This window comes from Podarcis muralis, chromosome 14 (genome assembly GCF_964188315.1).
Source record: "Podarcis muralis chromosome 14, rPodMur119.hap1.1, whole genome shotgun sequence".
Lineage (NCBI taxonomy): Eukaryota > Metazoa > Chordata > Lepidosauria > Squamata > Lacertidae > Podarcis > Podarcis muralis.
This window is the reverse complement of record NC_135668.1, coordinates 45,282,313-45,294,306: the sequence shown is the minus strand read 5'-3', so window position 1 is coordinate 45,294,306 and position 11,994 is coordinate 45,282,313. Positions and strand designations below refer to the sequence as shown.

Sequence of the window (11,994 nt, the reverse complement as noted above, 5' to 3'; positions counted from 1 at the left end):
TCGGTTCTTTTTCACGACAACGCTTTGCAGTCGAAAATTTAGTCATGCCTACTCCAAAGTGAATCTTACTGATTTCAATGAGACTTACTCCCAGGAAAGCGTGACTAGGACTGCAGTATGAGAGGGGTCGGGGAGGCGGAAAGCCAGACGTCCCAGAGAAAAGCCATCCTCTCGCAAACTTTTTTGCTACATTTTTGGGGTGGGGTGCAATTGCATTTTTTTGCGAAGCAACGCATCCTAAGGGAGCCTCAGTCTAACCCTAACCTGCCTCTTTTTTTCAATTTTTTAAATTAATTTTCCAAAAATTTTAAAGACAAACAAACATACATACATCCTAATTGTAATTGAACCAATCTTAATAGCATTGTTAAGTGACTTCCTCAAATCCCCCTGGTTGAATTTCATTGTATATCATTTTAACAGTTCAAAAAAATTTAACTTAATCACTTAACATCTTTCATTCTTTCTAATTTAGCTTTAAACATCTTAAATCCTATCCTTACATATTTAAATCCTAAGCTTATCTGGTATTTGCATGCTTTTCCAATTAAGTTATCTTAACATATTTAGCTAAGTAGTCTTTAAATTTCATCCATTCTTCCTGGTACTCCTCCTCCTTCTGGTCGGGGACTCTGCCAGTCAGGTCAGCTAGCTCCGAAAAATCCATCATCTTCATCTGCCAATCTTCCAACTGTTGGTACTTCTTGTGTTTTCCGATTCTTTGCTAACAAAATTATTGCTGCAGTTGTGGCATACAAAAACAATTTGACATCTTTCTCTAACCTGCCTCTTTTTAAACATCCTTTTCCAACCTTGCGCCCTCCAGATGTTTGGGGGGGCATCTGTTCAAGAGTCGTCGAAAAAAACATCAGGTTAAAGAAAGCTGTCCTCAAAAGTCGGCTCAAATTCCTGGGCAAATATTTATCCAGCGCATGGAGGTGTCTAATCAGAACCGGTGTGCTCTCGTGGAACCCTCTCCGCTTAATGTGTACCTCTTTGGCATGAAGCCCCGGCAGCTCCGCCTCCTCTTCTCTGCGCACGCTCGCCTTCCGACGCCCGCGACAAGAGTGGCAGCAAATACACACCCCCACGTGCCCGAGGAGGGCGCGTGCGTAGATGAAAGTGGCCAGTGGTGGTGAGAGGCAGGAGTCGGAATCGCGGCGCGGACGTCAGTGCGTCATGACGCCGTGTTGTCAGTAAGTGACCTGCTTTTGAGCGAGAGGCGTAGAGAGAGCCGGTGGGGAGCAGGTAAGAGGCGGGCAATTCTGGAGCCGCAGTAGGGGGCGCTGTGGCGAGGGCAGCTTCTTGGGTGAGGAGACTTGAAAGGGGGCTTTTTGGCGGGAGGGGGGTGCAGTCCCCGGATGTAACTGGAATAGGTAGGGGGGCTTTCTAGGCAGGAATAGGTTAGGGGGCTGTTTAGGTGGTAATGGGTTAAGGGGAAAATAGGCGAAAATAGGTTAGGGGGCTTTCCAGGCAGGAATAGATTAGGGGGCTTTTTAGGCAGGAATGGGTTAAGGGGCTCTTTAGGCGAAAGCAGGTTAGGGGGCTTTCCAGGCAGGAATAGATTAGGGGGCTTTTTAGGCAGGAATGGGTTAAGGGGCTCTTTAGGCGAAAGTAGGTTAGGGGGCTTTCCAGGCATGAATAGGTATGGGGGCTTTTAGGCAGGAATGGGTTAACAGGCTCTCTAGGTGGGAATGGGTGAGGGGGGTTTCTAGGCGGGAATGGGTTTGGGGAATTTTTAGGCAGGAATAGGTTAGGTAGGGGGCTGTTTAAGTGGAAATGGGTTAAGAGGCTCTCTAGGTGGGAATAGGTTAGGGGCATCTCTGCACATCACATGAGTAAAGCCCCGTTTAGGGAAGCTTTTAATGTTTAATAGACTATTGTATTTTAATATTCTATTGTATTTTAATATACCCAGCCAGATGGGCAGGGTATAAATAATAAATTATTATTATTACTGTATTATTAAGCAGGGGCCCTTCTTTGCATGGTGAAAATGTGGTTTCTTAATTTCCCCAGAGGGGTGTTTGTGTGGCAGACGGGTTGGGGAAAGGCAGAGGGCATCTGTAAGCAGTACCACAACACTTAACATATAATAACATTTGAAACACACACCTGCACATTAAAAAAAAAGAGTGTGTTGTGGCAGCATGAGAAAGAGTGGTGTAATTGTGGTAGAAGAAGCACTTGTGGGCTTATGAAAGGTTGCTCTTGCCGGTGAAAGTTTGTGCTACGAGCCTGAGTCTGCGAGAGGAAAGGACGCCCCATTGCACTTCCTGGGGCTTGCTGCCAGGCAAGTGTATACAAGATTGATTCTGTAAGTCGGTTGCAGTAAATGCCACAAAGAGGCTTGTGGGACTTGAAAGATTAACAGGCTTAACGTGGACTCTGGTCCCTGAAAGCTAATGCTATGAGGCTCTTCGACGAGTTTGCTGTAACTGACTAAGAGTCTTGTGGCGCTTTAAAGGTTAACAGAGTTACTATAACCTTTTATGGACGAAAGGCTGCTTTGGTCCAGAAAAGCATATGCCACAATAAGGCCTTGGTGTTTAAGGTGTCATAAAACTCTTAAACGGGGTGTATTCATGTTTTGGAGAAAGTCTCCCCTTTAGGGAAACTTTTAATGTTTGACGAACTATTGTATTTTAATATTTTGTTGGAAGCCGCCCAGAGTGGCTGGGGAAACCCAGCCAGATGGGCGGGATATAAATAATAAATTATTATTGTTATTTATTATTATTATTAAGCTGTGGGGCTTCTCTGGTGCTTTTTCAATAAAGTGTGGTAATGTTAACGCAGTAGACTGGATGGAGATTTTGGTTGATGGTGATGAGGAGAACAAGTGAGAGGTAATTCAATATGTTGTGATCCTGGGAAGGTGATCCTGACAGTGCAAAATGTATGAAAGGGAAGGAAGGCTTTTAGACTGTGAAAGTAGCCTGGGTGATTTTACAGGGGCAGATTGGATAGGAAAAAAGAACAGGCACAGGATGCCATATACCACAGGTTTTCAACCTTTTTGAGTCCATGGTTTCCTTGACCTTTCTGTGGCACCCCTGTGGGGCTGAGGAGCCCAGTTATGTCACTCCTCGCCTGCAGAGTTGGCAGCCTCTCACTCTTTTTCAAACACCCTCCCTTGTGGAGTGTTCCCTCCGCCTCCTCTCCTCTCTACCTGGGAGTCCTCTGGGCAGCTGCAGCTGCTGCCCCTGTCTCTGAGCTGCCCCCCCAAAGAGAGGTGCCTCACTGCCCCACAGTGGCCTGGGAAGCACCCCTGACCAGCCCCAGAGGCACCATTCGCCTGGGGAGCTTGTAGCCAGAGCTGGTGCAAGGATCAGCTGTGCTTTGGGAGGCAGAGACGCAAGAGGGCATCAGAGGAGAGAGGGAAGGAAAGAGGGACAGAGGCCAGTGTTGCTTGCGGCACCCCTGACTATCATTCAAGGCACCCCAGGGTGCCACAACACCACTGCCATATGCCATTAGATCTAAAAATTGACCAGTACCATTGATTGGGGGAAAGGAGGAGAGTTGGTTCAAAACCTGATAAAGTGGACTCTAATTGGTTTCAGTGTATCTGGAACAAAGACAGATGTTTATATTTGGGCAGGAAAGGTATACTCACAAGATTCTATAGTGTTTGTATGTTCTCCTTCAGAAGCTGAGGATCCACACCAGTGCATCCACAATGCCTGGGATGGTGATGTTTGGAAGGCGCTGGGCCATTGGAAGTGACGACTTTGTCTTCCCAGGAGCCTTTGAACTTTTCATCAGGTTGATCTGGTAAGATTTGCTGCTTAACATATTAATGTTGTCAGTAATGAACTAGGCACTACTTGGGGAAAATAAGCACTACTTAAATTTTAAAAAAGGGGTTTTAGTAATTGAGCTCATGTAGACGTTGTACTTATTCCCCTGGGAATTCTGGTCTTTCTTGTGTTGCACTGATGTAATGGTTTAAAAGTAAGAGGAAACCTTTCTGTGCGTACCTGTCTGGATTTTAAAGCAAGTTCTGGGGCAAAGCAGTAAGGAGCTGCCGTTTGAGTCAAGGACTGTAAATAAGGGTGTGTCTGTAAAGAGGTTTCACTCCTGTTCTAACTGTGGTTAACTCCCAACCAGTGGGCTGAATACTATAATTCAGTAAGGTAGATAGGAATCTAGGGAGGCAGTTGGAGGATGGATGGTGGCTAACAGATTTAGGTTGAATCCTGACAAGACAGAAGTAAAGTGGTACCTTGGTTTGCAACTGTTTTGGATTACAACCACGTCAAACCCGGAAGTGCGTGTCCCTTTTTTTTGGATTACAACCCACTGCTGATGTAGTAACAACCAATTTTTTTGGATTACAACCCTTTTTTTTGGGAGGCCCCATTGGTGAAAGTGCACCTTGGGTTACAACCTGTTTTGGTTTACAACCGGATTATGGTTGTAAACAAAGGTACCACTGTACTGTTTTGGGGGAACAGGGGGTGGGTGGGTATGGAGGACTTCCTGGTCCTGAGAGGGGCAACTGTGCCTCTGAAGGACCAGGTGCACAGCCTGGGAGTCATTTTGGACTCACAGCTGTCCATGGAGGCGCAGGTCAATTCTGTGTCCAGGGCAGCTGTCTACCAGCTCCATCTGGTACGCAGGCTGAGACCCCACCTGCCTGCGGACTGTCTCGCCAGAGTGGTGCATTCTCTGGGTATCTCCCGCTTGGACTACTGCAATGCGCTCTACGTGGGGCTACCTTTGAAGGTGACCCAGAAACTACAACTAATCCAGAATGTGGCAGCTAGACTGGTGACTGGGAGTGGCCACCAAGACCACATAACACCTGTGCTGAAAGACCTAAATTGGCTCCCAGTATGTTTCCGAGCACAATTCAAAGTGTTGGTGCTGACCTTTAAAGTCCTAAACGGCCTTGGCCCAGTATACCTGAAGGAGCGTCTCCACCCTCATCGTTCTGACTGGACACTGAGGTCCAGCGCCAAGGGCCTTCTGGCAGTTCCATCACTGCGAGAAGTAAGGTTACAGGGAACCAGGCAGAGGGCCTTCTCGGTAGTTGCATCCACCCTGTGGAATGCCCTCCCATCAGATGTCAAAGAGATAAACAACTATATGACATTTAGAAGACACCTGAAGGCAGCTCAGTTTAGGGAAGTTTTTAATGACTGATGTCTTAATGTATTTTTAACCTTTTGTTGGAAGCCACCCAATGGCTGGGGAAACCCAACCACATGGGTGGAGTAGAAATTAATAACAACCACCACCACCACCTTTTTGGCATCCTAACAAAACTAGTTCTCACCTAGATCTTTATTAGAGGAAGATTCTAAACTATCATTACTGCCAACTAAGCATGCCAGTGTCACAGTTAGCAGTAAATTTTGGAGCTGGCCTCAACAAGGGCCCCATACCTATATGCTAATTGTGAAAATGCTGCATAATCAACTGTGTTTCCACCATATTTTGAAAAATGTGTATGTTCCCCATGCTGATCTCTATCAGCTGTACCATTTAGTATTCTCAAATCCCCCTGCCTTGTAAATGAAACTAAACAGAGTCCTACATAATTAACATTGTGTACCTTTGGAAACCGTCCCAATGAATGCAAGTATCTGATTCCCATATCGGGTGGTAATGGACTTATAAACTTAAATCATTGCTCCTTTGCATGCATTGAAATCTGCAGTAAGGAGTGCAGCAGCATATAAATGTCCTAAGGCAGGCATCCCCAAACTTGGCCCTTCAGATATTTTGGGACTACAATTCCCATCATCCCTGACCACTGGTCCTGTTAGCCAGGGATGATGGGAGTTGTAGTCCCAAAACATCTGGAGGGCCGAGTTTGGGTATGTCTGTTCTAAGGTCTTAATATAGTTGTCACAGATCGGATCCAGGCACTCTTGGAGGAAACTGATTTTTCTAGATGCATTTCAGTTGGGATTTAGGCCCGGTTTTGGCGCAGAAACTGCTTGAGTTGCCCTGTATGATGATGAGCTTAGTTGAGAGAAAGACAGGAGAAATCTGACCCTGTTAATTCTCCTTGACCTCTCAGTGACCTTCAATACCATCAACCATGGTATCCTTCTGGAGTGGCTATCTGAGTTGGGGGTGAATAGCACTGCTTGGTGGTGGTTCCGATCCTACTTGGATGGTTGTTTCCAGAATATGATGCTTGGGGAGTGCTGTTCAGTTCCAGGGAGCGTTCAATGCAGGGTTCCTTGTGGTTCAGTCTTGTCCCTCAAGCTGTTTCACATCTACATGAAACTGCTGAGTGGAGTCATCCAGAGTTTTGGATACAGCTCTGCTTCTCCTTTACTTCTGCAAGTGTGACAACGGATGTACTAGACCAGTGTCTCGCCTCAGTAATGGAGTGGATAAATAAACTGAAATTCAGTCCAGATAAGATTGAGGCACTGTTAGTGGGTGGGTGGATGGGAGGTGGCCTGCTGGTGATGGGGTTACACTTCCTCTGAAGGAGCATGTTCACAGCTTTCGGATCCATTGCTGTCTCTTGAGGCTCAGGTGGCACCAGTGGTGCAGAGTGTCTGGCTGATGCCCCAGCTGTGCCCCTATCTGGACAGGGATAGGCTACCTTCTGTCATCTGTGCTCTGGTAACCTCTAGGTTAGATTAAAAGGTAAAGGTAAAGGACCCCTGACAGTTAAGTCCAGTCGCAGATGACTCTGGGGTTGCGGTGCTCATCTCGCTTTACAGGCCGAGGGAGCCGGCGTTTGTCTGCAGACAGTTTTTCCAGGTAATAATAATAATAATAATAATAATAATAATAATAATAATAATTTATTATTTATACCCCGCCCATCTGGCTGAGTTTCCCCAGCCACTCTGGGCGGCTCCCAATCAAGTGTTAAAAACAGTACAGCTTTACATATTAAAAACTTCCCTAAACAGGGCTGCCTTCAGATGTCTTCTGAATGTCAGGTAGTTGTTTATCTCTTTGACATCTGATGGGAGGGCGTTCCACAGGGCGGGTGCCACTACCGAGAAGGCCCTCTGCCTGGTTCCCTGTAGCCTCACTTCTCGCAATGAGGGAACTGCCAAAAGGCCCTCGGCGTTGGAACTCAGTGTCCGGGCTGAACGATGGGGGTGGAGATGCTCCTTCAGGTATACAGGACCGAGGCTATTTAGGGCTTTAAAGGTCAGCACCAACACTTTGAATTGTGCTCGGAAACGTACTGGGAGCCAATGCAGATCTCTCAGGACCGCTGTTATGTGGTCCCGGCGGTCACTCCCAGTCACCAGTCTAGCTGCCGCATTCTGGATTAATTGCAGTTTCCGGGTCACCTTCAAAGGTAGCCCCACGTAGAGCACGTTGCAGTAGTCCAAGCGGGAGATAACTAGAGCATGCACCACTCTGGCGAGACAGTTCGCGGCCAGGTAGGGTCTTAGCCTGCGTACCAGGTGGAGCTGGTAGACAGCTGCCCTGGACACAGAGTTAACCTGCGCCTCCATGGACAGCTGTGAGTCCAAAATGACTCCCAGGCTGCGCACCTGGTCCTTCAGGGTCATGTGGCCAGCATGACTAAGCTGCTTCTGGTGAACCAGAGCAGTGCACAGAAACGGCGTATACTTTCCCGCCGGAGCGGTACCTATTTATCTACTTGCACTTTGACGTGCTTTCGAACTGCTAGGTTGGCAGGAGCTGGGACCGAGCAACGGGAGCTCACCCCGTCACAGGGATTCAAACTACCGACCTTCTGACTGGCAAGCCCAAGAGGCTCAGTGGTTTAGACCACAGCGCCACCCATGTCCCTTATCTAGGTTAGATTACTGCAGTGCATTTTACGTGGCGCTGCCTTTGATGATGGTTCAGAAACTTCAGCTGGTGTAGAATTCAGCAGCCAGGTTGCTCACCAGGGAAAGACTGTTTGAGCATATAACAATCTGTGAATAAGATCTGTGATCTGCTCAAGTGGAAGCAAGGATGCCTTCCCTTCTACACTCTCCTTTCTGACTGTGATAGCTGTGATCTGAGTGTGTCTTCAAAATGTTGAAGAGGCAACACCCTGTTCTGAATTCATTTAGCTTATATGTTTTCATGATGCCCTGAAATTTACACTTTTTCAGCAGCTCCTGCTGGCTATCTCTCCTTTTTGTTCTTGGGCTCTTTTGTTCATCTTTGGATGAGAGAGGTTAATAAGAAGAACGTTTATAAGCTGGGCTTCTCTCCTGACATTTTGGGCATTTATGGGCTAAATAAAGCCAAAGTTGTTATTCAAAGATCATTAGACTTAGATCAACAGCATCTGATAACTGCAACTAACAAATAATTGTTCTCCACTTCTTAATAACTCATTAAACTGTGTAGAATCATGGCAGCTTTGTACTTTGCGCATTAACTGTCTCAAAGTATAGGAGAGCATTTAACTTTCCTCATTGTAATTTGCTGCCTTTGGCACTGTTAGAAAGACAATTCAGCAAAAACCCCAGGAAGTGAACGACCGAGTTTGTGTGGAGCTGGAGCAACAAAATCTGTTGAACATGCTCTCCTGCAGTGGCGTAGCGTGGGTTGTCAGCACCCGGGGCAAGGCAAGTAATTTGCGCCCCCTAACCCGTGGATTTGTGCCCCCTAACCCGTGGATTTGCGCACCCTAACCCTAACCCCCAGATGTTGCGCCCGGTGCGGCCGCCCCCCCCTGCACCCCCCACACTACGCCACTGCTCTCCTGCACTGTGATTTATATGGTGAGTGTAGTGAGAAATTGATTCTCCCTCTACTAAGAGCTCTTACAGGAAGATCCCTGGAGATTCAGTATTGTTTTACTTAAATAATGTTTCCTTCTATATTACTGAAAGTGCTGCTGATTTTTTCCTGGCTTCAGTGCAGATCAGGAAAAATTTTCTGCTGGCTTCTTGAGATGAAAGAAAAAGTATTATTTCTTCCAGGTATTCTATAGGAAGCACCTCATAGACGGAAAGCCATTGATAAAAACGGAAGAAAGAATAATCAGTTGATAGTTTTCCCCCATCATGAATTGGTCCAATCTCCATTTGAAGCCATGTAAATTAGCAGCCACGGTCTCTTCTTTGTGGCAGCGAATTCCGTAAGTTAGCTATGTGCTGTTCCTCAGATCCCTGTCTGACCACGACTGCATTTAGTGGCAGGCAGCTCTAGCGCATCCTGAGCATTCTGAGGGCTGTAGCCATGTTGAGAGCAAAGCTGTGAATTTCCCTGTAGCCGTCACTCGCAGTTGAAAGCAGGTTGATCAGCAGTGGGATGCAGATGGACCTATATCCAGGCACTTCTGAGCTCATTTCCATAAGTCTTCCGAGGCAAGTCACACAGCAGCAATCGGTGAAGTGAGGGCACCCTCACCTGATCATCCATCGCCTGTGGTGCAGCTGGTTACTGGGAAATGGGGGTGCCTGGGTGGGGTGAAGTTTGGGTGAGCACCACCTTCCTGCTCCCCTTCTACCTCTCAGTAACTAGCAGCAATGGGGGCAATAGGGAGGTCAGGTGAGCATTGCCACCCCACTGACAGCTTGGCTGAAGGTACGGTCGATGATCAACTTTTCCCGTCAACTTCAAGCTTGAGAGCAAAAGCTGCTTACATTTTAGCTAACAAACTCTCAAGAATCGAGCCTCAATCCTAATTCTTCTTATCTGGAAGTAAGCTCCATTGAATTCAGTTGGATTTCCATCTGAGCAGGAATGGTTAAGGCTTGCACTGTGGAACAAATGCATTTTTGGGGGTTGAATGCACCGTTCTGATTTTACAGCATGCCCAACTAGCGCAGTTTTCAGTTTCCTTCAGAGGTTGCTAATGTGAAGCAAAGGGCATTTGGAAAATTAAATTCATGAGTGATTTTATAAGATGTCTAGGGTTTAACGAGAGGGAAGCTTTCCTCGAGAATGCTTGTCACTGGAAAAGAATATTTTAAAAAGATAGGTAGAAAGATGACTACCTTACCAAATGCACAGTGCTTGCTTTTGTGTTCAGTTTATCCCATGGAAATAAGGCTGTGCAAGGCAGATCTTATTTGTGTGACAATCTCAGGTGTACAAAAATGCTGTCACTCAAGCAAAGTTAAGTGGTTGTGTAACGTTAATTACTTGTTGCAGCACAGCAGAAGGTTTCGGCTTTGCTATCCCTGAATGAGGTTACTTAATTGATTTAAATTGCTACGGATGTTTTGAACAATAGACACTACCGTCTAATGCTTTATTCCCCCCCCCCCCGCTATGTTGTACTGGGAGATGCAACAGCCTATCAGATTAGTCTAATTGTAGTAAATTTCTTTTTCTCTGTACCCTTGCAAATTAGTTTAGTGAAAATGCAACTCTTGGATGAAATGAGGTTGCAGTCCAACGGGCGGAGAACGTTTTTCAGTCCAGGGGCCACATTCCATCATGGGAAGCCTTTTGGGGGCCACTTGCAAGTGGTCGGTGGACCCTGAAGCAAAAGTGGGTTGAGCAATTATTAATATGTTTACATGCTACTTTTCTGCCTGAAAGGGACTCAGGGTGGCTTACAGCTAAAATAGAAACAGCAAAAAATATGGGGGGGGGGGGAGGACTCAGTCATTGAAAACAATTAGACTTCAATGGAATTAAAATGTCATTACAATACACAGGTCATTACAATAAAAACAGACCACCCTTTCTGTATAGTCAGTTCCCAAAAGAAAGTATTCACCAAGATCATGAGACTCTTACCCTCAGGGCTATGAGTTTGAGTCCCACACTGGACAAAAGATTCCTGCGGTTGGACCAGGTGACCCTCGTGGTCCCTTCCAACTCTACTATGAACCTGCCAGTGGAAGGACAACAAGGCGGGAGACAGTCTAATTTCTCTAGGAAGAGATTTCCAAAGTTTGGGAGCAGCCACCGGGAAGGCCCTCTCCTACATCCCTACCAACCGCACCTGTGAGGGTGGAGGGATTGAGAGACGGCCATTGCCTGAAGATCTTAAAGCCCAGGCAGGTTCATATGAGGGAAGATGGTCTTTCAGATAGCCTGGACCTAAACCGCATAGGGATTTGTAGGTGATAACCATCACTTTGAACTGTGCCTGGAAACAGACTGCTAACCCGTGGAGCTGTTGTAGCAAGCCATAACCAGCCCCTGGTCAACCATTTGGCTGCAGCTCTGTGAGCCAGTTGAAGTTTATGAGCACTTTTCGAATGCAGCCCCACACAGAGCATGTTTCAGTAATCCAAATGGGGTGTAACCAAGGCGTGTGTCACCGTCGCCAAATCAGGTATCTCAAGGAACAGGCTTCTTTATGCAATAGGCTACATTCCAGGCATGCGGAAGCCAGAGGTTTTTGTGCGTAAACACACACATGTACTTTTCCATCTGCTAGCCGGCTGGCAGGGGGCATTATCAAAGTTCAAGGACACTTTCCAACAAGGAGAAGCCCCTGATGTGGGTGCAGAGTAGTGCCAGTGAGAGGAATGGCCGGGGAGGAGTGTGTCCTAGGGGAAAGTCCCAAGGGCCAGATGGAAAGGCCTGGAGGGCCACATTTGCCCCCAGGTCTGAGGTTCCCCACCCTGTATTTTTCTTCTAAGTGCATTAATACAGGATTTCACTGAGGATCTGCATCTTGACCCAGGCTTCCTTCCTAGTTGACGTCTTGTGCCTTCTTCTTTTTGTTCTCGCAGGTGGATTGGAATTCTGGTTTTGTACTCCATCCACAAAGGGCAGTTTAACTGCGCCGGTGGAGCGTTGCTGCACAGTTACCTGCTGGTCCTCCTCATTCTCCTGGCAGCCATAATATGTGCTTTGTGTTCTATTTTGTATGTCAGCATGCAAGGTGAGTGGCATTCTGCATTGCATTACAATTGTTTAGCCTGTATGAAAAGCAAAGTGATGCCCGTCCAAACTGCTCTTAGACTGCCAATAAAGAGGCTTGGCATCCAGCATTAATACAGCAAAGGTGGCTGGGGAGGCCAAGTTGTTGTTCTTGTTGTTGTTCTTGTTGTTGTTGTTGTTATCCTGAATTCCTTGGCTCCCGAACAAATCAGCTCCCGAACAATTGAAACCCAGAAGTGA

At 46.7% G+C, this 11,994-nt stretch overlaps 1 protein-coding gene across 3 annotated transcripts in view; it reads left to right on the top strand.

The window, feature by feature from the left end:
- Positions 1-1,049: 1,049 nt before the first annotated feature.
- DAGLB (diacylglycerol lipase beta) overlaps positions 1,050-11,994 on the top strand; it is a 34,643-nt gene continuing 23,698 nt past the window's right edge. Inside the window, exons 1-3 of one of the 3 annotated variants that reach the window (XM_028706996.2) lie at positions 1,050-1,196; positions 3,653-3,777; positions 11,604-11,755. In XM_028706996.2, coding sequence (XP_028562829.2) covers positions 3,683-3,777; positions 11,604-11,755 — 247 coding nt within the window. In that variant the 5' untranslated portion in view covers positions 1,050-1,196; positions 3,653-3,682. Of the gene's footprint in view, positions 1,249-3,649; positions 3,778-10,264; positions 10,405-11,603; positions 11,756-11,994 lie in introns of those variants that run through there. The other 2 variants (XM_028706995.2, XM_028706997.2) reach the window with 2 other exon arrangements.